The following is a 24,307-nucleotide window of genomic DNA, read 5'->3' as shown; positions in this document are numbered from 1 at the left end:
GGGACTGCGGCCGAGAGACCGGACTAGAGGGGGACCAGCGCGCGCGAGAGTCAGTGGCTTCAGCCTCGCTATCTGTGCAGCAGTGAGAATGAAGGTGGTCGCAGGTGCGGAGGCGCCAGCCCGCGGGCCCTCGCAGCACATCCAGCGCGAGAAGTGGTCCAAAGACATCGAGTTTGTCCTCTCGTGCATCGGATTTGCCGTCGGCCTCGGCAATATTTGGCGATTTCCTTATCTCTGCTACAAGAATGGTGGAGGTATGCAAATTTTTTCCCTAGTGAAATTTGAGATTTAAAAATATAACGAGAGATTGGGGAATAAGCTAATTTTAAATTATAAGTCTGTTATTTTTGCTGAAAATTCTGAACATTTGATTAAAAATTATCCAATAATTGATTGAGCTACTTTGAAGGAGACTGGCCAGGTCATTTAACTTGTACACATTGATTGGCACAAGCAGCATTAACACTGCCAAGTCTTACAGAAGAGGAGAAAGTGCTTGAAATTGACATTGTTGTGTTTATTAATAGATCAAAATCATTAATTAAAATCAACTTATTACTTCAGCATATATGTTCAAAATAAAAATTAAAAGAAGTGTCATTAATTGAAATAAAATAAATAATTTTGAAAACCTAAGGAAATTTACATTTTTTTTATAATATCTTCTCCAGTAAATGAGAGCGAACGGAATTCCCAAAGAGCCAACAGGTTTTAAATTTTAAAGATTGCTTCATCTTCTTTCGCTCGGTGTGTTCGCAGGTGCCTTTCTGATCCCGTATTTCATCTGCCTGGTGACGGGCGGCGTGCCCATCTTCTTCTTGGAGATCGGCATCGGACAGTACATGAGCGAAGGAGGCATCACTGTGTGGAACCTGTGCCCTATTTTCAAAGGTTAATCTACTCATTAACCCGACACGAGAGCTCTTCGGTGACACTGACCTCGAAGCTTTTGAATTCATGTTCTTTTATAATTTTTATTTAAAAATCACAAAATTAAACGCAATTTCCAATTGAATGACTAACCCAATTTAAATCTATTGAATGAGAGAGTGACGCGGAATGCATATAAATCGCACGTCCCACGATTGTTATACAATTATTAATTTTCCTCGTCTCCCCTTTCCTCTTTGATCTCTCCATTTACTTTAATTCTTTTAACACTTTCTTGTCGCAATCGGTGAAAATTACACGCCATTCATGGGGTCATTACTGCTCATTTATTTTTTATGCTGGCCGCGACTACACTGGAGAGATGATCTCCGATGATGCGCGCTTGTATTTGTGCTCACCGGAAAGTATGAGCGGCGCGAGCAGTGAGTGAGGCAAGCGTCCTTCGCGATCGTAAATTAACTCAACTGAACACGTCAATCATTAAAAGTAAAATATGTGGACCCTCTTTATGCATACATTGTGAGTGTGCTAACTTGTGCGCGCAAAATACTTTGTCTTATATAATTATTGATTTAAAATAAATTAATTTTAATATAATTTTATTTGGAAGAATATTAAACTTTCATCCTTATAATTTTGATATTTTTATTTCTTATTAATCTCTTTTCACTTGTGGATAAATCTGGGATAAATTTAAATGTTTAAGTTTATTCACTTCGGGTGCGCAAAAAAAAATACTCTTCAATTAACTCATTTTTAATGAATTTTGTTGATAAATTAATTGCTTATTCTTTAATTTAAAATGCTTGCCCTTTTTGAGTCAATTTTTAAAAAATTTCAAAATTTTATTATTTTTTATTAAATTTTTATAATTATTTTTTAACATTATCTGTAGAATTACAGTTGAGGAAAGTTAGTTCTAAAATTATTTTGATTAAATTAATTTGTTACTTATCATTTTAATCTGCTTTTTTCTGAATTTAAGTTATATTTTTCTCACTAATTTTTATCTATAATTTTTTTCATAATTAAAATGTTGTCTTAATCTCATTTCAGGAATCGGATATGGGACGACGTTGATCTGTTTCTCCCTGAACGTGTACTACATCGTGATTTTGGCGTGGACGGTGCATTACTTTTACAACTCATTCGCCACCGAGCTGCCGTGGTCCTCATGCAACAATTGGTGGAACACGGAGCGCTGCTTCAGCCCACTCGACCCGCAGACCAATTTGACCAACGCGACCAAAGTTGACTCCGTCATCGAGTACTGGGAGTGCGTTTAATAAAAAATTAACTATTACAAAATTTAATTAAATTTTTGTCAGAAATAAGGTGCTCGGTTTGAGTGGCGGAATCGAGCAGGTCGGCGGCCTGCAGTGGGAATTGGTCGCGTCCCTTTTCGTCGCGTGGGTTCTCGTTTATTTCTGCGTGTGGAAGGGCATCAAGTCGTCAGGAAAAGTGGTCTACTTCACTGGTAAGCTGCAGCTATTATGACAAGAGAGCAATACGTCTCTCAGATTCTAACCAGATTAGCAAATTCTAGTCATTGTTTTTTAAATTCTATTTAATATCTTTTTAATTCTTGTTTATTTTGAATTTAAATTTTTTTTATAGAAAAAATCTGGACAAATATTAAATAATTTAAAAAAAAAAAACTAAAGAAATATAAAACCACAGCAATTAAAAACTTTTTAAATTTTCTTTGTTTTATAGGTTTTTTTTTAAATTTAGCTTGGTTGTCATAAACGAATTTATCTTTCTGCCTTGTATTGGACAAAACTTGAAAAAAAAAATATAGATAAAACCACAAAAAAGTTTAAAAGTAACTTAATTTTGTTGCTATTAACCTCCAAATTCATTTAGTCCAATTTTGTGAAAGTGATTTTCTTTAAAGTTAGTCAGCATTTTTTTTATTAAAATTATTTGATTTTAAAATAAATTTTTGTCCTCAATTCATGATATTAACAGTCTTTCTTAGACGACTGACCAAAACTTTGCAATTTATCAACTAATTCGTAAATTTTTCATCAATATTAATTAATTATTTTTTATAGCCACTTTCCCGTATGTGATGCTGACCGCTCTTCTCATAAGAGGTGTTACTTTGGACGGCGCCATCGAGGGAATTATTTTCTACCTAAAGCCAGATTTCAACAAACTCACAGAAGCCCAGGCAAACATTTAATCAAATTTATAAAATTTAATTGCTTTATATCATTAATCAGGTGTGGATCGACGCTGGCACGCAAATATTTTTCTCGTACGCAATCGCGTTGGGCTGCATGACGGCGCTTGGCTCGTACAACAAGTTCAACAACAACTTCGTCCGAGACTGCATCTTCATCTCGGCCACCAACAGTTGCACCAGCCTCTATTCGGGCTTCGCCATCTTCAGCGTGCTCGGATTCATGGCCAAAGAGCAAGGAGTGCCGATCGAGACGGTCGCAGAGTCAGGTCGGAATAAAAAGAGCATATATTGATCTTGATTAGAGTAAATCAATTTGCCAAATGGACCGGCGTCGATTAATTCGGTCGCCAAATAATTCCAATCAAAGCTAGACAAATAAATAACAATAAAAAAAATACTAAAGAAAAAGCTCAATAACTGTCGAAATTTATGAAAGATGGCAAAGCAGGTTTTAAACAATCAAGAGATGAACTTTTTTTCTCAACTTTAAATATTTATTTTTCAAACAAAGTGATCGATGGAATTTGTAATATTCATTTCTTTTTAATTAAAAAAAGACATTGAATTATAGCATTATGAATTTTGATTTTTTTTTATTAAATTAAATGAAAGACACAAAAAGTGAAAAATAAAATTAAAAAGACTGTTTTTCGCTGTTAGAATTTTAGTTTTGGTCCATTTTCCACTAGTTTAATAAAATATTTTTTTCTGATAAATTTAAATTCAATTCAATAATTTTAACATTTAACATTAAAGAAAGTATAATTTTGTTTTAATTTTAAAGGTCCCGGTCTTGTTTTCATCGCGTACCCAAAAGCCGTTTCGCAAATGCCGTGGGCACCCGTTTGGGCGGTTCTATTTTTCTTCATGATCCTGCTCATGGGTCTCGACTCGCAATTCGTCGGGGTCGAGGGCTTCATCACGGCCGTCGTTGATTTGTTCCCCGGATATTTGCGCAAAGGTCACCGCAGGGAACTGTTCATCCTGGCGGTCACCGTTTTCAGTTTCGGCATCGGACTCTTCATGGTGACGCAGGTCAGTTTTATTATTATTTATTTGTGAATAACTTTTCTAATTGATTGGAATGAAAAGGGCGGAATGTATGTGTTCCAAGTGTTCGACTACTACGGCGCCAGCGGCATGGTGTTGCTTTGGTTCTGCTTCTTCGAAAGTATAGCCGTCGCCTACTTTTACGGGGTGGACAAATTTTACGACAACATCACCTCCATGATCGGATACAGACTCAACCCGTGGCTCAAAATCTGCTGGCTCACTTTCACGCCAATTGCAACAATGGTAAAAAATTTTAATGAAGAAAAAAGCAAGCTATTTTGACGGTTCAAATTTATTTAATGTAGTCATAAATCTACAGTTAAAAGGAAAAAGTCGCTTTTGAACCAGAAATTTTTTCAAATATTAGAAAGGTAAAAAAAAATCAAAGTTTCTCTACTTCTTTGTTTCTTTGGTTTTTCATTATCTGAACAGGTGCTGATTTTCAAACATTGAGTCACGCTTTTATAAAATGTAATGATGAACATAAAAGTTAGTTAATTAAATTTATTATTGAATGGTTTTAATATTAAAATTAAAAAAAAAATTGAAATTTGTTATAAATTACAAGAGTAAAAAATCTAAAGAGTTAAAAAAAATCTTAATAATTTGCCTAAATAAGTTTTTTAGCGATTAATTTAATACATGAGAATGAATTATTTTTATTTATTTTCTGAAAAAAAAACGCATTAATGTTAGCTGAAAAAAAGAACCTCATTACATTAATAATTAATACATTTTTCTATTTTAAATTTTAATACTTTTAGGGAATATTGATATTCTCTGTGTGGTCGTACACGCCGCTGACGTACAACCGGACCTACGTGTACCCTTTGTGGGCACAGGCCTTCGGATGGACATTGGCTTTGGTGCCCATGAGCGTCATCCCTGCCTACTTCTTCTGGGATCTTTACCAAAGGCCGGGCACCATCAGACAAGTGTGTCAAATTTATAATCGGAAAATAAACTAAAATAATTTGGATTTAAATTTTTGCAGAAATGGGCAAGAGCGACCAGGCCGGTTCTGCCCAGAGATCACCCTGATGCACCGAAAACATCAAGCGTCCCGAACGAAGCAATTACTATGCATTTGTGAGAAAAAAAATTTACCAAATTTTGACCTCAACCAATTAGGTTTAAGAAATTCAGAGAAATGAGGTTGTTGGAATAATTTGTTTAAATACCAAAAATTAAAATAAATTTACTGACGGTAAATATATATTTTGTAAGGATGAAGAAAATTTGAATTAAACAACCAGTGTTACAATGCAAATATCAAGGATTTTGTATTTTTTTATTGCAATACAATACTGTAATGTTCCATAATTGTTATATAATTATCTGCATGAATTAATATTTTTAATTACAAGATTAATTCTAACTTTCACTTCCCGGTTATCTTCTTCTTTTTCGGTGTTAATTGATTGAAAATCTAGAATGCGTGTTTTCATTTCCTTACAATTAATCCTGAATTACTATACCATCTTATAAAGAGAATCGCCGGCGCAATTCTCCGAGAGTTTAATTATCCATTTTTGAGAGACACGTACATACATAATTGAATGGTTCTGCATCGACACAGTATAGTTTTTTTCACACTCTGGAATTTCCGTGGGAAAAGAATGCTTTATGCGCGAATAAGCGGATGAGTGAGCTTTCTTTCTTGTTCGACGCTAGAGTTTAATTTTTCTGCTTTATTGAATATTTAAGTATGTCACTTGAAGGAATACAAAAGGAGAGCATATAAAAAAGTGTGGAAGAAAAACGAGCCGAAAATACTCAGCACTAAATGCAAAGTTGACCGAAAAATGCACAAGATTTGTTGAGAGATTAACTTTTTTCCTAATTTGACTACGCTCGCCTAAGTGCAAAACAGCCCGGAAATCTGGTTAGTCACTCTTATTCAGGAACAGCTAAATCAAATCGTTTGCCAATTAAAAACACTTAAACGTCCCGTCCAGTCGGTGAAGACAAAGTTCACTGGTGGAGGGCGAGTTTTGAGCCAGAGTGGAGGAGGAATTGTTTCGAAGGGCTGGTTTGCGGCGGGCGGTTTTTTTTTCGAAGAAACTTGGCAGGTGAGAAAAGACGCGGTCGCGTGTGCACTTAAAATTACATCACAGTAAAAGAAAAATCAATTGTCCTCAGGTTGAGCATGGTAAATTTTGGCATTAAAAGGGAGGGTCAAGTTTCCTGAAAGTCGTAAATTACACAATTTTGCTTTTTTTAAATAAAACAAGTTTTTTAAAAGATTAACTTCTTCAGTCGATATAAAAATTCCTGTTCAGAATCAACAAAATAAAAAAGAATAATGGAAGAATGTAAAATTTTGAGGATTAACTCAAATAACCATGTCTAGACCTTACACGCTAGATTGCAACTTAATACGAAACTAGATTGGTCGCTCGAACTTATACAATTCCCAAAACCCTGACTAACAGATGTGTAAATATATAAAATCAAGTTGTGTGGCAAAACAATAACAAATATAACGCAAAATTAAAAAAGGGGTCACCCTGAACGGAGGAGCACTTGAGGTTGGAAGGGGGTCGAATTCAAGTTGTGACTGATACAGTGTTATTTTTATATATTATGAAACTTTTGTCTTTTGGCACCTGACCAGTGCTGAAAACTGGAATGTGTCTACCGCAGTCTATGCATAATAACTTTGATCTGGACAAATCCCATCGTACGACCCTGCGAGGGTCAAAGCGGCGGCGTACAGCTTTTTACATAGGGGTGCGCGAGCATTCAACCGAAGTTTTTGGTTTGTTCGATCCTCGACTAATCTTACAAAAGACAGGGAGTGAAGTCTGGAATGTTCTTACTTGGCCACTTCTTCCTTGGCCTCTTGTTTCTCCGTCTCGGACGCGTCAATCACCAGACCAGAATCGGTCGATTCATCCAAAGCGTCCACCGAGTCTGGTGTGTTGGCATCGGAAGTGGTCGAGCTCGAGCCTCCGTCACTGACCAAAGACAGCTCGCCTGGAGTTTGAGAAATGTTTTATTACAAAATATTTATTTCTTAAAGTCAATTTTTACATACCTGAAACTTTGTCCCCAGTGAACATCGACCACGGACGTGGCTTTGGGGCGATAGGAGGCGGTTTTCGACAGGATTCTTTAACTTTGTTAACCACTGGAACAAAAATATAAATAACTTTTATTACTTATTCTTTTTAAAATGCACAAAATAATCATAATTGAAATTATTGTTACCTTTGTTAGTGTTTAAAGGCGACGACGTCTCGCTTTTTGTACTTATCGTAGTCTGCTTGGCATGGTCTGGTACTGGAGATGGAGAGGTGCTCTCCTCAGCCTCGGAAGTGAGAAGTGGAGACGCAGGTGGCTTTTGGCTCTTATCTGTTTTGAGAATCGGCAAAGGGGACGCCTTCCTCAGGTTGTCACTCGACTGCGATCTGGGTGTGTTCATCAAAGAGGAACTAAATCCATTTATTTTTTCAATAAACTTCCTTTAAGTATCAAAAATCAATCCTACCTATTACTAGGTGTTGGACTTGGTTTGACGAAAAAAGTGTCGAGACCCTCGGCAATGGCCGAAGAGTCCTTGGAAGAAGACTGTTCAGTGTCTGAGGTGCTGCCGCGCAGCATTGGCCGTGTTGGAGCGCGAGTTTTTGCCCTCTTCGGCCGGCTCTTGACTAGATGCATCAAAACTTGGCCAGACCCACTAGAGGGCAGGTCAGACACGCTGTCTTGAGACTCTAAAATATTGATAAATAAAAATCTCTCTAGGTAAAATTTATTTCAGTTTTACCTTCAGCTGATTTTGGCAGGAGGTCTGGAATGTCATCAGCCGACAATCCTTCTGAAGAGTCCACCACAGACTGAGGCCGAAGTTTCCGACCGTACAAACTTTTGCGTTTTGAAGACATGTGCGGAGTGGCCTAAAATTTTTTTTGTAATTAAAATACTGATTTTAAACAAATATAGGAAAATGAAAATAGGGACGCCAAAAAGATCTGTTAAAATTACTTACAAGGTTCAAGTATTCCAACTGCCCAAGTGAAAGCAAGTAAGAAAGAAGCGTTTTAAAGAGGATTTTACATAGAATTTTTCTTTCAAATTGAGTTACAGTTAATAAGCGTACCATGGGCGACTGCTCTGTGGAATTAGGAAGGCTGCAGTCGGAGGGGGACGTGCCGCCTGCCTCACTCTTCAGTGCATCGGAACTCAATCTCGATCTTGTTCGTAAGACATCTGGAGTTGAAGATCTTTTTCTGATGCTTGCTCTTGAGTCTCCAACCTAATAAAAATGTAAGTTAATTAGAAATTAATGGAATTAAGACATCATACAATTGCTTTATGGCTTCTAGACAGGCACTCTATTACTTCGTCTGTTATTTTGTCGGAGAGGTGCGCAGCTGTCATGAGGTTTAGCTCTCTGCAGAAAGAAAAAGAATAATTAAATTTCAAAAGATGTCTCGTTTGGAAATTACGAACTTGATTTTATTGACTATTTCCGTTCCAGCCTGTTCGACGATGCAGTTGTTGACGAAATCCAATGGCATTGATGATTTTGCTCTGCAGAGTCTGGCAATTTCCTGCTGCGTCTGAGCATCAGCAAGAACATGTGGACACTAGGACAAATGTAATGAATAAAAACTATTTCATTAAAAAAGAGGACATTTACCTCTTTTATGGCACAAGTCATCATATTTTCTATGGTTCTTTGAATGTATCCTGCACAAGTTGTGTGAAGCTCAATGGCACATTGTTGGAGTTTGATGTCCACAGGTCCAGTTCCGTCATCTACGTCACCCTTCAGCGCAACCTCATTCAGTCTATGCAGAAGCTATATAGAAAGAAAAATGTATAAAAGTGACTTCCATCATTAATCAGCCAAGAAACTATACCTGTTTGACACTTTCTGCATCACTAATAAGGCCTTGGGTCTCTTCAATCAGCTGGACGTCCTCGGCAGGCACCTGACTCAAGGCGGTGATTGAATCTTGTGTTTGCAGGACAAGACGGTCAACCATCTGCTGGGTGGAGGTCAAGAGGAAGCCCTGCAAGAGTTGCCAAGTTAAAATCTGAACGCTTTTCAATTGGGAAATCACTTACACTCACCATTCTCTTGAGTGATAAAAAGACATTAAGCACAAGACAGAAATGAAAGTAAAATTAAAAGGTTTTTGACAGAAATTACCTGCTGCAGACGAAGAGCTTGACTGTGGTATTGCCTCTTCGGAGTGACATTTCTGTGGATGAGCTCTTGTACTCGTCGCATGATAATGTCAGTTCTCTCAGCAGATGCCTTCATACAATGCTGGACGTCGAACACAGGAAAAGGCATGTACCTTAGGGTGTAGTTGCTAAAAATAAAGGATTGGATTAGTGTATTGTACAAAAGAAGTTAACACAAGTTACCTCTCCAAGGCGTAGGCAATGTCGCTGTAGCCCTGCAGTGTAACGTTGTTTCTATCAAAGACCAGGTTTTTTAATTTTGTGTTGATTTGCAAGGCCTTGGCCAAAAGGCGGGCACCCGCGTCTCCCATCATGTTGCCGCTGTAAAACTCCATTAGTTAAACAACCCGCTGAGAACATGTTGCAATGACTCACCTAATGTCAATGCTCTGGAGACACTGGTTGCTGCCCAGGGCATTGATGAGGCTGAATACGTCGGTTTTGAGCTTGCTGTCAGCTAAAGACAGGGACTGCAAAATGCAGTCATCCTCCTGGATCATTTGCACCAGCGCCTCCATCACAACCACCACATGCTTTTGCTTCATGCTGGCCAAATTCCGTCCCAGGTTCAGGTGTTTCAACGACTTGTTCTTCCCGATTGCTGTGATGACAGATCCGAGTTCGACGTCAAAGTCTATTGTTTTTACAAAATAAATGAACAGAGCCTTAACTTTATTTCCAAAACTCACTGTTTTCATTCAGGTCAAGTTGGCCGAGGCACCTGACCCCGTGGATGCAAGACTCTATCACGTGGGCACCAGAGGCACTCAGGTTGTTGTTGCTCAGGTCGAGAGCAAGGCCTTCTGTCGATTCGTTGCAAGCAAGGCCCAACAGCAGATTTCTAAAATATAATATATAAATTTCTTTGTGAAAACAAAAAAATAAAATAAGCACAGACTTGAGAGCATCCAGAGGCAGAGAGCAGCCTGAGAAATTGAGATACTTGAGGTTGAGAGTGCTGGTGAAGAACTGTTTGAAAGAAGGTGGCACTTCCTTGCCCTTCTTTGAGGCGAATCTGTTTTTGGACACGTTGAGGTGGGTCAGATGAGTAGTGCAGCCTCTCAGAAGAGCTCCAAACAACTAAAAGAGAAGTTTAAATTATTAATTTAGTATTTTTTTTTTCAATTTAAAAGTTTACATGTTCTAGAGTTGCGTCCGTTCCCGACACATCCAAATGGGAAATACAGTTTGGTTGAGCCAGGAAGTTGCACAGGTTCTGCAAAATGGTTCAAATAAATCGCAATCCTCATTTTTCAAATTGAAGAAAAATGTACATTCAGTTCCTCTTTGAGGTTGTTGCCTGAAATGTCTAGGTGTGCTAAGGTGGAGGACATGTTCGGGTTGGACAGAAGGGCGTGGGCCAGTTGGTTGACACCTTTGCAGGTCAGCCCGCAAAAGGAAAGGTTGAGCTTGACCAAGCCCGTTGGAAGCCTCCCGAAGACGTGACTAAGGTGACCGACTCCTTTGTCTTCGATCAAGTTGTTGGACAAGTCCAAGGAGTGCAAGTGACTATGTGGATTGGCAAGCAGAGACAAAGACAACTTGTGAGCAAAGTCACTGCAACATCGAGATAAAAATTAGCATAAATCATAATATATGTATGTAGAAAAAACGTACCCTCTTAAACCTAGGTTGTCTAAGTAAAGCTCTTCGATGCTCAGAGATCTTCTTATCACAAGCAGGATTCGGTCCAAAGCTTCGTGGGACATGCGAATGTGTCCAGCTCGTAACTTTGTGAACCACGTATTATGCTCTAGGGCGCTCACAATTGGAACTATATCGCTGTAAGCCAAGGAAATTAGATTGAAATTTATTTCAAATGATAGATGATTATCACTAACCGTTGGTCCAAGTGCTCAAAATCCTTCAGACTCAGCTCCTTGGAGTTGTGAGAAAGGTAAATTGTGTCAATGTCCTGAAAAAGACACACAGTCGATTTAATTAATCTTGCATTGAGATTTCTTTATTTTGCTAAAAACGGGGCTTTGGAATCAATGCGTGCAAGTAGGCATGTGAGTTTTCCCACAGTTTCACACGTTTTGTGCGAAAAGCGAAAATGCATATTTGTGGGAAGGCAAACGAGAGCCTGGGAAAATATGCATCTCAATCAACCTGCCTCGTCTTGAATCAAGATAATTGTCATTCCGATGAAATGAGAATTAAAGAGACCGCTCTGCATGCGGCCAATTCACGACGAGAGCAATTGAAATCAATTAATTAACAATAAATGCACGGACAACCTACCCACGCCACTTCGTCTCTGTAGGGCAGTCCGTGGTAATCGCACATGCAAGCATACTGTGTTGAGAAACCACAGCAGGGTCCGACTCCGCTAAAAGTACCAGTTGCCGCCGGCGAGATTTCGGTCAGCAACTGCTCCAGCCGCTTTTCAGGAACTAGCTCGATTTTTCTAATAATATTCCTGAAGAAAAAATTAGGCAAGAAACAAATTTTTAATAACAAGGAACTATTTATGATGAAGAAAGTTGGTAACAATGAAAATTTTGAAGATAAAGTCGGTCAAATAAAAATTTCAAAAGCAATAAAATTAAATTCAAAAATTAATTTTTGATTGGGACGATTCTTACGTGATGGGAACGCTCGGAAAGATGACTAGCAGGGCAGAGGCGAGGGTGCTGAGCATGCCGTCGACCTCGAGACAGGCTGCCATGTCAGGGTCCACCCTGGTCATGGAGGTGGTCTCGCTGATCTGGCTCGGGTACAGCACAAGGGTGCGTTCGATGCCCGAGACGCTGAGCACCAGCTGGTTCGACTTTTTGCTCTCAATTTTCTGGATTTCCAGGTAGTGGAAGTGAAAGTCGATTCGGGTCGGCACCTTGGCCGTGAGGAAGAATAGTCGACATGGTGAAAACACCTGAAAGGTTAATAAAATATTAGAAAAAAAAATTACTTTAAAAAATTATAGATTTACCATGACTCTGTTTTCTGTCTTCTTGTCATTTTTCTCTAGTTTCACGAGCGTTTTCCGTAAGATCTTTATGTTCTTGCCCAGGAGAGATTTGACACTCTCTGAAAAATAAGGAATTATAAGAAAAAATTTTGTGAAACATATTTTAATCTTAAATCCACAACAACAAAATTTCCTTTCTCATTAAAAATTATGAATTTTATTTTCCTTCTTGGAACAATGGCTTTTTCACGTTAATCCGAAAAATACGGGGTATTTTTATCAACCGCAACAACAGAGGATGAATTGAAAACTGTTGAAAACCACCGAGTGATTCATCGACTTGGACGGCGGAGAGAAATGGAGTGTTGGGTTTCACTAATCCAGTCTGCCTTTCGCGTTCAGGCTGCACCTTAAAGTGACAAAATTGAGGAAGGGACGAGCAGAATGATCTCATCCACCAGGCAGTCTGAACGAACGGAAAGAAAGATAAGAAGAGAAAAATAAAAAACAAGCAGCCCGAAATTTCGGAGGCGTGGTAAAAGTGTAAAGAGTTTGGACGGGGCCTCAACTATTTAGGCCAAATTCGGGCTTTCAGACTTTTTAAAAACTCTTGAAAATTCTCAAAATTTCCAGCATAACATCAAATTTGAAGGTTCGGAGGGGAAATTTTCTGGGAAATCACCATTGAGGTCCTTCGTGAGCTGAGATCTCGTCGACATTGCAGCTTAGCCGGTGCGCCGAGGGCTCATATCGGGGTGGAAATTTGCGGTCGGACGCTGCTCCTCCGACTCGGACAGGACGCCTCTTATCACTGCTCACTCGCACACGGACGCTGTGTCCATCGCAGGCGGATTTGCTTTTCTCGTCTGGGGAACTCCGTCCAAATAAAACAACCTACGGCAGATTTCGTTCCGTTCGTCGCCAGTCGGGCCAGGCGGCTCGGCTCTTTACGCTCGGGGTCGGGTGTGTGACGTCACGGGACCTCTTTGAGTAAGGTTGTCCCCTCTTCAGGGGCGGAGTCCGCCAGCCGCAAAACTCCGCAGGCAAGTCCTCCTCCACACACGTCTGGCCTGAGTGGCGGCACCGGACAGTTAATTAAGTAATGAATTGCTCCTAATTGCTGATTAAGCCTAAAAAGTTAAAAGTTAATTAAGAGGTAGAACAATTTTATATTTTTTTGGCGCAAATCAAAATATTATGTATTTTTAATTATAATTTGATTGAAATGGAAATCCTGAAAGATAACATACATGCACAGAAAAATTCAGTGAACTGTACATTTTTTTTTTGCAAAATTTTATTTTAATAAATTACTTTACTTATTTATAATTTTCCTAATTTTTTTTAGAATTTTTTTATGTTACTTTACAACAACAAATTTTTATTAAACTTATTTTTCACGGTTTTTTATTTTCTTACCTCCACCAAAAAAAAATTCTTTGCGTCATCGCCCTGAATACGCCACTACTCAATAATTTCGTCGCAACTTGAAAATCGTCATCCCCATAGCGGCGACAGTGATCAAATGCTGCCAACATAACAACGCGTGTGATCACAAAAACAAGAATATCTTATTTTGATTTCCATCATTTTACGAATGAAAATTTCCTTTTTTTGAGTCAAATTTACCTTTTTAGCTCAAATTTAAAAGTTCCCAAGGATAAAAATACTACAAATCAGCACCAAAAAGACTTAATACCGTTCGTAACTGAAATTCTCACCGTTTTTGGTTGGCAGCACTGGCCGCTCTAACATCTGTGTTTGCCAGGGCCCTAGCACTCCCCTGTGGTGAAATGGAACATTCGATTTTAGTTTCTGTTCTTTCCGCTGATGCTCTCTCCCGTTATAAAGTGGCGCTACTGTCGCTCGGTGGCCCGGCGAGCTTTGTTTACATTAGGGGCCATTTGAGCCTGATTTGAGCAGTGTCATAATTTTTAAATTTTATTATTTAATTGAGCATGAACGCAGGAGATGCGTTAAATATTTTTTATTGTTTAGGACAAACAATTTGTTAAATTAGGTTTTTATTAGATCTGCTCTATGAGCTCTGACGTTGCCAAAACGGTGAGTTATTCGCATAATATGTAATATTTACAATATTTTTAAAAGATTGGAATTAACTATGCAAAAAATACATATATTTGTGCAGATCGAGCTATGTATTCATATTCTATGTTATGTATGTCCTATTGTATTTTAAGCATTATTAATAAAAGCATATCAACATAAAGATGTTTTATCATGTACATTAAGTTAATTAAATTTAATTTTATAAACAGTACTGAGCAATTATTATGATTGCTGGGATTTCCTTTATATGAATATTATTGTATGTAATGAGAAATTATAATTTAAAATTTTTTTACATTCTTCAGGAATCATCACCATGGCAGTTGTTAGCCAAAAGTGTATAAAATCTATGAGCCCAGCAGCCGTTCCAAACGGGAACCATCAGAAGCTCGTCAACGGTGTGTATTCGTAGTAAAAGGAAGAAATATTTTTATTCTAATAACATGTATATCTGTTTAAAGCAGCCCCTGAGTTGAGAAAAATGGAGGTGGCGTTAGAATTGTACAAAAATCCAACCACCATTACAACCTACCGATGTCATTACACAGGCTGTGAATCTGATTCAAAATATGACATTGGAGTTGTCATGTTTACTGTGCCTCGCACTGGCTGGTAGGTTAACCTGTCAATTGACAAAAAATATAATAATCTTATTTAAGTCTGAAGTTTTGTATTCTCTGCTTTACATAAAAATAAAATCTATTTAATAGATAAAATTATTTAGAAATCTTCTTTTGGGGGTGCTGTTGCTTTTATTGCAACTTGTAAAAGAGTGTCGAAAATATTGTATGTAATGTATTATTAAAAAGTCTAATCGGTTAATTGGTAGATTTAATAAAAGTGAGGGAGGGTTGTTAATTGGCAATAGACGGTAATTGGGAAATGTAGAGAGCGGAGAGAAACTAGTGTGTTTTTACGATTTATTCTCTTTTATTTCAGTCGGCGGATAATGTGGTTGGAAGCGATGGGGTTGGACGAGACTGACAGTAGGAAAAATTTAAAATGTTGTAGCAAACATTTTGATGCTCACGATTCCAACAAGCGTGGTAAACTTTTGAAGACTGCAACGCCAAAATTGTATGAGGTATACCGAATGCATTAATTCCATGCACTTGCAGGAACTAATTACTTATAATATCAGGTCCCTTCCAAGCCTCCTGATACCCCTGTTTTGCCCAGTGGAAACACTTCGTCCTCTTCCCAGAATAACACTGCAGTTGACAGAAAACCAAGAACAAGAAAGCAAAAGGCAATCGAGACTGAGCCTTCAGAAATATCTCCAAAGAAAAGGTTTGTTGGTTAGTGTGATGAAAATACAAAAGCTGCATGATTGTGTTTTTTGGTCAGGCGTCAAAAAATGCATGATGCTGATAATAAGGAAAATTCGAGAGCCAATAAACAGAGTGGAGGACCTGAAAAAGTTACACAATTGGGATTGGTGATGTATTCTATTTCTTTATTTATTTCAAGGCAAGAAATACATATTTGGTTTTTACTTTTAAGGGAAATTCCGAGAACGCCTATGAAAGGAATTAGCGTGAACACTATAAACTGTGAGGTCACAAAGCAAGGTGAAGAAACTGAATGTGATGATGTGCAGGCTGAAATGTCGTTAGGGCCTTGCCATGAAATGGTTGGCTCAGAAGTGGAGAGCAGTTTGAATAGCAAGAAAGATAAAAAATACGAGCATGCATTAAGAGGGCTTTGTAATTTAGGAAACAGTTGCTACATGAATGCAACTTTACAAGTTAATATACAAGCTCATAAAAATAAGTAGATTGATCTATTGTTTAAATTATTTAAGGCCTTGTTCTCCTCACCGCTGTTTGAGGCCTATGTTTCCAGCCATGAGCACGTCGATGGAGTTAGCCACATAAGCACTGGTACGATTTTCCTCTACTTAGCCAAAATGTTTGTGGCTTCTATTAATATTTCAAGGTTGCATGTCGTGTCATCTGCGCTTCGTATTGCACAACATTCGGAAGAATTTGGATGACCCATTTTCTCCATCGGTGTTTGCTCGATTCATATGGAGTAATATTCTTATAACAGATTTACCAGCAGCAAAACATAAATAATTTATCATTTCAAAACAGGTTTCCACTGCTTCTCCAGAGGAGAGCAAGACTGTGCTATGAAGTTGCTACAATTTGTCCTTGACGGCATAAGAGAAGAGGAGGGGTTGGAGAATTTTAGTGGTTTTAAAGACATGTCTACTGGGATTGTTGCTCACTTAAGTAAGTAATCGTACATATATTTTTGTCAATGGCATTCATTGTCTTGTCCTTCTACAGAAACATGCTGCCACTGTGAGACACAAAAAGCACCTAAGGAAGAGACGTTACTAGACTTGAATCTAAAGATGCACCGAACGCTGTCTGAATCAATTGATGATTTTCTCCAAAAGGAGACAATGGAAGGAGGAAACAGTCCTTGGTGTTACTCTTGCTTGCGGAACACAATTCACACTACTCAAACTTTTCTTCTGTCGTGTCCCCAAATTTTGATTTTGCAGCTGAACAGGTAGCTAATTGTGTTTGTGTGTTGTGAGGTGTCTAAATGTTTTCTGTCCAGTTGAAAATTGGGAGTGACGTGAAAAAATGTTTGGAAACTACAATATAACAACATATCAGGGAAGTGTAAAATAGATTTTTATGTTGTAGAAATTGGTACTTTGTGTTGATTTTCTAGCGTATGGAGTGGTTAAATGGAGCTATAACTTTGTTCAGTGCGAAGAGCTCAACATCATATCTATTTTGTTGGTCAACATTACTTACAACAGAGCAGCAACAGAGGAGGAGTACATTAACTCAAGATTTATGTTTGGCGGTTAACCTGATATCACTAATATTTATTGTAATTTTTAATAAAATTAATTTTTTAATATGGTTTTTATGGGTTTTGGTGTTCCTTTCACCCGACGAAACACAAACATTACATTGTGGTGATACGAACTAAGTTTTATTATAATTTTTTTTCTGAAGTGCCTCAACATATATTAAATCATTAATATTGCTTTAAAGAAATTAATTTTCTGGACAATTTATTTTAGATTCCAACAAAACCCACGCACTTTACAGTGGGAGAAAAATGACGGAGAAATAATAATCGACAGACATCTGAGGCTTCCCATCACACGATTTGAGATTTTTGAAAATGGCCACAGTGGCGATGAAGTCGTACCAAAAACAAACGAATTTGCCAACTATCATTTGGTGTCAACTATTAACCACTGTGGGTCCCTTCAGGACGGGCATTACACCAGTCACAAGTTTGACTCCAATTTTGGTAGAAGGATTTCATTTAATGACGCAGAGGTTAATTTTTATAATTATGGAAATTTAATTGAAAATAAACATATGGACTGAAAAAAATAGGTTGTCCACGACTCAACGGCGGAAGTCGATGGCTCGGCATATGTTTTGATTTATGAAAAACAGTCTTCAGTGAAAGATTTTTCAAAAAATGACGAAGCAGCTGCAGTGCAGTCAGAGGTTCATCAAATCCCTCCTTCCTCCCCACCTGAGAGTTCCATCGTTGCTGGTGATCATCAACAAGATGCTGACAGCGTCAAAGGTATGCTTGTGTTGCTGCAGTACATAAAGATGCAATTTTTGGTTGGCAAAATGACCTGAAACGGCAAGGAAATTTGCACAAAGTAAACACAAAAACATATTGAACGGTGTGTACTTATCTGAATCTGTGTATCTTCAAGACGAAAAATATTTCTATGTTCAGTTTGGAGTCGGATATTGAATCTCTCATAAGCCTGTTCTGAAATCATAAATTAGCCAAATTAAAATTTGGTGCGATTCTTTCTGTTTTCACACCCCATGCCCAAATTTGAAGTTAGCCGATCACGAATAATTGACCCCTAATTACGAACTGTGTTGCCACGATCATCACAGTTTTCACGTATGTTATTGGGGTCAATAAGAGGAGTCTCTGACTAAATTTTGAATTAAAAATTTGGAGTACTTTTAGAATAATCCGGGTTTTTTGAAAAACACAAAATTGCGTTTATCTTTGTTCCTATTGAGTTTAGAGCAATGCGGTTTTCACTTTAAAAAGTAACTTTTTATTTTGAACAACTTTTCTGTAGACCAAAATGTTCTAGGTAAAAGGTCAAGGTCACTAAAATGCATTTTAATTTTTTAAAGGAGTTTTTCTCAAAGAAGCATACCTTGGATTTTTTTCGTGGTATAGGAAAAAAAGTAGCCCATCAAATTTTACATCTGGTCAGCAAAAATCTCGATGGCCTATTTTTTAGTTTTATAGATATTTTTATTATAATTTAAAAAAGATGCGTTCTCGGCAAAACGCGTTATTTTGAATTTTAACTGTTTTGATAAAAAATAATGTGATTAAAACAATGCGGTTCTCACTATCAACTCTAATTTTTTATTCTGAACAACTTTTCAATTGATCAAAATGACCTAGGTCAAAGGTCAAGGTCACTAAAATTCATTTTTAGTTTTCAAGGCCATTTTTCTCAAAGAAGCATACCTCGGATTTTTTTCGTGGTATAGGAAAAAATGTAGCCCATCAAATTCCACATCTGGTCTGTGAAATTCAGAATGGCCTTATTTTTAGTTTTAAAGGTATGTAAATAAGAATCCGAAAAAAGCGCTCTCGACCATATATTTTCAATATAGAACATTAAAATTATAATTCATCGGTTTGTAGTTGAGGCACAGACCAAAACTTGGTGACCAAACTTATTCTCTCAATGAGTAATTTTTAAGTGCATATCACACATCTAGGTCAGGTGACCTCAGGTCGCCAAACTGGGTGACCTTTGACCTGAAGGTCACCAAAGGTCATCAATATACACACCATTCGATTTGACTTGAAGTGGGCATTAACTTTGGTCATGATCACTTTTGACCTAAAATGATCAGGGACAACGTTAAAGGCGATAATGTTGACCCTCCCTGCAGAGGCGCTAAGAACCATCACGTTTTTTTATATTCTTTTTTACTTTTAAATTTAACAAACAAAAATGTCACATATTTTATGTAAAATTTCATGAGGAATTGAATAGCCATCCCAAAATTTTTTTAAAACCTGCGGCTCACTTTCAAATTTGAGTTTGAAAATTTAAGGTCATGAAAAATGACCTTGAACTTTGACCTACTTTTTACTCAACATTAAAGTTGTAGCACGTGTCAAGACGTATTCAAAAATACCCGGAATTTTATTTCAAACTAAATAGAACCTGAGAAAATTAGGTTTTTTAGTTTTTTCAAAATGCCCCATATAACCCAAAATTTTTCAAATTTTTTCCAAAAAATTTAGAAGTGTTGCTTCCGAGTCATGGTTGTTATGCTGTGAAAATATCAATCGGCTAACTTTAAATTTGGGCATGTGGTGTGAAAACAAAAAGAATCGCACTTAATAATTTACGTTTATAATTAAGAAGTGTCAAAAAAAAAAAAAAAAAATTTAACAAACAATGCTGACAATTTTTTCTCTTCAGCAGTGTTCCATTTTAAAGCAACTGGGTCCAAGAAGAAGCCAATAAGGGAAAACATACTCAAAAAAATTAGCAAGACAAAAGTAACTCAACTTGATAAAGACTCGGCATTTTTCTACACACAATTGAAGAAGCAACGACGAGAAATTGTAAGGAAATCAAAGAAGATTGCAGAGTTGAAGTTAGCTTTGAGAAATGAAGAGACTGTTGCAAAGAACTTTCTGGGAAAAAACCTGCCCGAGAATTGTGTTGATTTCATTTTTCAACAAATCAGCTTAAGAAAGAAGGAACCAAAGGGACGGAGGTACAGACTTGAAGAAAAATTACTAACCATTGATGTTGCCAAAGGAGGAAGGCGTGGGCTAAGGGCTCTAAAAAAAATGTTTGCCCTACCTTCCATGATCACAACAGCTAGGTTGCTAAGAGACATCCCCATTGACACAGGCTATAATGCACGGCTCTTTGTTGCCATTGAAGATTACGCGTCCACTCTGACTGATGTTACCGCCAAAGCCGTATCTTTGCTGGTTGACGAAATCGCCATCATGAAACACCTGTCTTTCAACAGCAAAAAGAAAAGATTTGACGGTGTGGCAGATTTCGGTGAATTTGAGAGAATACCTGAGGTTGCGAATGAGGCACAGGTCACCATGATCTACTTTTTGAAAAGCCGAGTGAAAATGCTTCTGTCGTACGTTTTTGCAAGTGGTACCACCCCAGCTGATTTATCTGCCAAAATTTTGCTCGGGAACATTAAACGATTGGCAAACATCGGCGTCAGAACAGTCTCTGTTGTTTGTGACCAAGCTCCCAGTAACAGGCAAATGTACAAAAAACTAGAAGCAACGACAGAGAAACCATACATTACTCTAAATGGTCTAAAAACTGTTCTCACCTATGATGCTCCTCACATTTTTAAGCGCATTGTGGCAATGTTGCGAAAATATTTTGTCAGAATGGCTGAAGGGAAAATTGCAGACATTGATCACGTAAGGCGGATCCTGGAAGTTAATCAGAATTTAAGTGGCACAAGGCTAGCGCCAAAGCTTACGTACCGCCATATTTTTACGGACAACAAAACAGCTATGCGAGTACATCTAGCCACACAAGTCATCAGTCAGTCTGTTGCAGCTGCCATAAACACGTTGATTTCTTCTGGACATTTGCCTTCAACTGCTTGTCACACGTCCTCATTTTGCCAACTAATGAATGACACCTTCGACAGCTTAAATGGGAGCACATATTTCAATTCACGGCCTCTGAAAGAAAGGTGAGTTAACGAATGTTCAATAATTTAATTTAAAAATTTTTGACCCTTTTATATTTTTTGATTATTAACAATTTTCAAACCGTTTTTTTTTATATTAATGTTTGCTGGTATCCAATGTAAAAGTAATCTTCTAAAGTTTATTTTGCAATTGTACACAGACTAGACGACAACTCACCACACTGGGAGCATTGGAGAGTAGTCGAGAAAGAAGTTTCCCAGTGGTCTTTTGTGCACAAAATTACCAAAAAGAGCGTTTGGTCACCCTCGTTCATTAGTCTGCGCTGGGACTTTCAGGCAATGCGCGAGTTGTGGCCAGTTTGCAAGAGTCTAGGGTTCAAATATCTGCTGCTCCGAGACCTGGACCAGGACCCAATCGAAAATGGCTTCAGAGATTTTAGGGACCAGTGCGGCGATAACAGGATGCCAACGACGTCTCAATTTCGCAATGCATTTGTCAACATTCAGTTGAATGCTTTTAACAAAGCAGCTGACTTAAAAGGCAACTGTGAGCCGGACGAAGGCACCATGGAACCTGTGAGAAAGTTTCTTGTCAAAGCATTGGTAATTTTTTTGTATATGCGTTGATTGTAAATAAATAAATAAATTGTTTAAAGGTTCCCGCAATTCGACCCAAAACTTCGACACCTTCCATGACAGATGTGGCACAGTCCTTGACTTACAGTGACATAGGAGTTACTCACCGGGATTTGCAGAACATTGAAGCCAATTCCGACAGCTACTTTGCAGGCTTTTGCATCAAATACGTGCAGCGGAGGCTCAACTGCAACATTTGCGTGGCTTCACTTTGTGTAGCAGACGGACTTCTGGAACCTCACCACGTGTATACTCAATTCAAAGAGTATGACGATGAGCGACTTCGACTCAAGTACGCCAGTGAAAGGTTTGCTGATCTTGTTGGCCAAATTGTGCGCACTGTGAAAGCAGAGGTCAAGGTTAAATTCCACTTAAAAGGAATTGATGACATGGTAATGCAGCAATTAAGTTCAAAGTTCAATCACTTAGATTGGATCGGCTGCGCAGAACATCATGAACTTTGTCAAGCGATATTGTTCAAGTTCCTTATTACAACTTGTTGCCATTGGTTTGCGAAAGACAAGAACAGACAGATGAAGTTGTGTATGTTGAAGTCAGAGAGGAAAAGAAAATTAATGATAAATACCTTGAATATGAAGGTAAAAAGAGCTGTGCACACTTTAAGGAAGAAGGCAAGAAAATGCCTTGCAAATAAAATTGTAGGAGTTGGATTTTAAATTGATTTTTATAAAATTCACCCACCGGTCTCCTCTGCTGGGATTAGCCGTTCTATATTTTTGATATACACTTGAAAATCATGTATACCACATACTGTTTAATTCAACGAAGTTGAGCACAGAGCTACAGGTGTTGAGGTTGGAGAGGCAAGTGCAAGGATTTGCGCCTTGGACAACCAACTTCTTCAACTGGCCTCACCCTAGTTATCCTTTCAGTATCATTCCAAGCTGAGGTGCACATAGGTTTATGGAAAGCAGAAAAAAAGTAAAATTTTTAATAGTTAAACATTCATTGTTTTGATAAAGAGAACATTTTGTTAGTGTATAGTAGAAGCTACTTAGTGGTAAATCCGTCATATTAAATTATCGGCAGATAATTCTTTCTGAAAACGTACATGTGTATATGTATATCGTACACTTAGTTTAACTCACGATGCCAAGCTTTGCTGTACAGTTCGGAGGGACCTGAGGCGACTTCGAGCCAGTTTCACCTTGCAGAAAGAGTCGCAGGCAGCCTCAAGTGTCTCATAGTGGCCTACTGGGAGAGCCAGTGTGGAAGGTTAACCTATTGTGGCTGTTGTCGGACTCGTTCTTGCAGTGCACACATAAAATCTATAATCCCACTTTCACTTGTTCTTCGCAACACATAGTCGTAACCCAGAGATTCCTTTCAAGAGGCTAACTGCATGGGAAAATTAAAATTTCTATGTAAATTAATATTGGGAACACTTGCCTCCCCAACAGAACTATGCTTGTTCATGGACACTAATATTTTAAAGGAGAGTCTCAAAGTAGTATCCTAATTAAGCTCATGACTGATCTGAAAAAAGTGTAAAATGATAAACAATAAGTGATATTTGATTTTTTTTTGCAAACAATGAATTGTCTCAAATTATATACTCTCCCAATATCACTTTACGATTTACACACATTTGCCGGAGTAAAATGTGCTCCAAGAAATGTTGCAGAAGCATCAGTCTCTTGCGCAGATTGACCATCGTCAATGTCTCCCCTGGTGAATAGCTGTCCCTGATCTGTACACGGCACACAATGCAAAGAACCTGAAAATTTTAAACATTACGTTTTAGATTTCAAAACTTGTTACTTATTTCACCTGCGGCAATGCTGATGACCTCAATGCCTCCCAGGGCGCTGCCACCTTTCTGGGCTGCCGCACATGATCGTTGGTGCCATGCCCAATTCTGTAATAGTCGCCCTTGCCCCAGGTGTTAACACTGCCCTCCACGTGCAGAGTGAGGAAAATATTCTCCATGGTCAGCGGAACGATGCCTCGGTCCTGCGCGTTTCCAATTATGAATGGGGTTTTGCCTGCAAAATTAAGGAAATTAAAAAATAAGCCGAGGGCAGGTTGAGCAGATTTACACCGGAGGAGGTCCGTTCTTAGGTCAGTGAAACGTTACATACAGATCGAAGGGACCTGAGGTGACCTTTGTGGAAATATTACATAGCAGGCATATAGCCTCAAGTTTGTCAAAGTGGCCTTGCGAGAAAGGCAGTACGAGAGGTCATAATCGGTCGTGGCCTTTGTCGTCGGACTTGCAATATTGCCTTTGAGAGGCCTGGAGAATCTGTGAAATGATAACAATATAAGTGACATTTTCTAGTTAACTATGTGAAAATTATTAAATTATCTAGATATCATATTTTACTACATAATATATGCGGGAGTAAAGAAAGTCTAGCCTGTTGCCTGCTTTTATTAAGGCATTTTAAGCAAAAAATGAAGTTCTTTTACGTACATATTAATTTTTTGTTTAAGGACTTCTTGTTGACAGTCAAATCAAGTCCTTTACAACAATATAAAAAGATTTTTGCGATTGTTGAAAGACAATACGAAATTTTAATTACCATTGTTGTAAAAACTTGATTTTATGAGTCAATAAGAAGTCCTTAACTTGAACGGCAGCTATTAATTGCGATTAATTGGCACCAAAATTAAACATAAAACATGAAA

General features: G+C 38.0%; 3 protein-coding genes across 4 annotated transcripts; 2 read left to right on the top strand and 1 right to left on the bottom strand.

The window, feature by feature from the left end:
* Positions 1 to 48: 48 nt before the first annotated feature.
* LOC132204219 (sodium- and chloride-dependent GABA transporter 2-like) lies at positions 49 to 5,423 on the top strand. Its single transcript, XM_059632591.1, has 10 exons — positions 49 to 254; positions 760 to 891; positions 1,948 to 2,167; positions 2,220 to 2,368; positions 2,949 to 3,067; positions 3,120 to 3,348; positions 3,867 to 4,117; positions 4,175 to 4,378; positions 4,900 to 5,070; positions 5,130 to 5,423. Exons 1-10 carry the CDS (start codon positions 89 to 91, stop codon positions 5,226 to 5,228), a joined length of 1,740 nt encoding a protein of 579 aa, XP_059488574.1. The 5' UTR covers positions 49 to 88; the 3' UTR covers positions 5,229 to 5,423.
* Positions 5,394 to 13,756, bottom strand: LOC132204218 (F-actin-uncapping protein LRRC16A). 2 transcript variants are annotated; one of them, XM_059632589.1, is made up of 25 exons: positions 13,665 to 13,756; positions 12,928 to 13,375; positions 12,267 to 12,364; positions 11,923 to 12,209; positions 11,579 to 11,756; positions 11,176 to 11,249; positions 10,952 to 11,116; positions 10,609 to 10,891; positions 10,473 to 10,550; positions 10,233 to 10,414; positions 10,024 to 10,175; positions 9,710 to 9,968; positions 9,518 to 9,655; positions 9,297 to 9,462; positions 9,004 to 9,156; positions 8,781 to 8,942; positions 8,591 to 8,727; positions 8,444 to 8,531; positions 8,238 to 8,393; positions 8,127 to 8,144; positions 7,905 to 8,034; positions 7,629 to 7,851; positions 7,349 to 7,572; positions 7,176 to 7,268; positions 5,394 to 7,114 (listed from the first exon to the last, which is right to left on the bottom strand). In XM_059632589.1, exons 2-25 carry the CDS (start codon positions 12,962 to 12,964, stop codon positions 6,954 to 6,956), a joined length of 3,642 nt encoding a protein of 1,213 aa, XP_059488572.1. In that variant the 5' UTR covers positions 12,965 to 13,375; positions 13,665 to 13,756; the 3' UTR covers positions 5,394 to 6,953. The 2 variants fall into 2 exon arrangements, with proteins under 2 accessions (XP_059488572.1, XP_059488573.1); XM_059632590.1 differs by lacking the exon at positions 8,127 to 8,144 and having other exon boundaries at positions 13,665 to 13,755.
* Positions 13,757 to 14,149: 393 nt separating this feature from the next.
* On the top strand, positions 14,150 to 23,188 carry LOC132204616 (uncharacterized). Its single transcript, XM_059633237.1, has 16 exons — positions 14,150 to 14,309; positions 14,621 to 14,713; positions 14,780 to 14,927; positions 15,255 to 15,399; positions 15,457 to 15,605; positions 15,663 to 15,758; positions 15,819 to 16,062; positions 16,120 to 16,198; positions 16,254 to 16,349; positions 16,412 to 16,552; positions 16,610 to 16,838; positions 17,368 to 17,632; positions 17,693 to 17,891; positions 19,795 to 21,061; positions 21,220 to 21,622; positions 21,676 to 23,188. Exons 2-16 carry the CDS (start codon positions 14,632 to 14,634, stop codon positions 22,330 to 22,332), a joined length of 4,200 nt encoding a protein of 1,399 aa, XP_059489220.1. The 5' UTR covers positions 14,150 to 14,309; positions 14,621 to 14,631; the 3' UTR covers positions 22,333 to 23,188.
* Positions 23,189 to 24,307: the final 1,119 nt, after the last annotated feature.

Source organism: Neocloeon triangulifer, unplaced genomic scaffold (assembly GCF_031216515.1).
Source record: "Neocloeon triangulifer isolate White Clay Creek 2 clone unplaced genomic scaffold, ASM3121651v1 ptg000022l, whole genome shotgun sequence".
NCBI lineage: Eukaryota > Metazoa > Arthropoda > Insecta > Ephemeroptera > Baetidae > Neocloeon > Neocloeon triangulifer.
Note: the sequence above shows the minus strand (reverse complement) of the source record. Positions and strands in the feature narration are given on the sequence as shown.

Bases quoted from the DNA above. Each gene is read 5' to 3' on its own strand.
- LOC132204616 (XM_059633237.1), top strand. From the start codon at position 14,632: ATGGCAGTTGTTAGCCAAAAGTGTATAAAATCTATGAGCCCAGCAGCC. The intron at 14,714-14,779 runs GTGTGTATTCGT...TGTTTAAAGCAG, and splicing joins CCATCAGAAGCTCGTCAACG to CCCCTGAGTTGAGAAAAATG. The intron at 17,892-19,794 runs GTATGCTTGTGT...TTTTCTCTTCAG, and splicing joins AGATGCTGACAGCGTCAAAG to CAGTGTTCCATTTTAAAGCA.
- LOC132204219 (XM_059632591.1), top strand. From the start codon at position 89: ATGAAGGTGGTCGCAGGTGCGGAGGCGCCAGCCCGCGGGCCCTCGCAG. The intron at 255-759 runs GTATGCAAATTT...GTGTGTTCGCAG, and splicing joins CTGCTACAAGAATGGTGGAG to GTGCCTTTCTGATCCCGTAT. The intron at 3,068-3,119 runs GCAAACATTTAA...ATCATTAATCAG, and splicing joins ACAAACTCACAGAAGCCCAG to GTGTGGATCGACGCTGGCAC.
- LOC132204218 (XM_059632589.1), bottom strand. From the start codon at position 12,964: ATGTCGACGAGATCTCAGCTCACGAAGGACCTCAATG. The intron at 8,394-8,443 runs GTATGATGTCTT...CATTTTTATTAG, and splicing joins CTAGAAGCCATAAAGCAATT to GTTGGAGACTCAAGAGCAAG. The intron at 7,852-7,904 runs GTAAAACTGAAA...TCAATATTTTAG, and splicing joins CCTGCCAAAATCAGCTGAAG to AGTCTCAAGACAGCGTGTCT.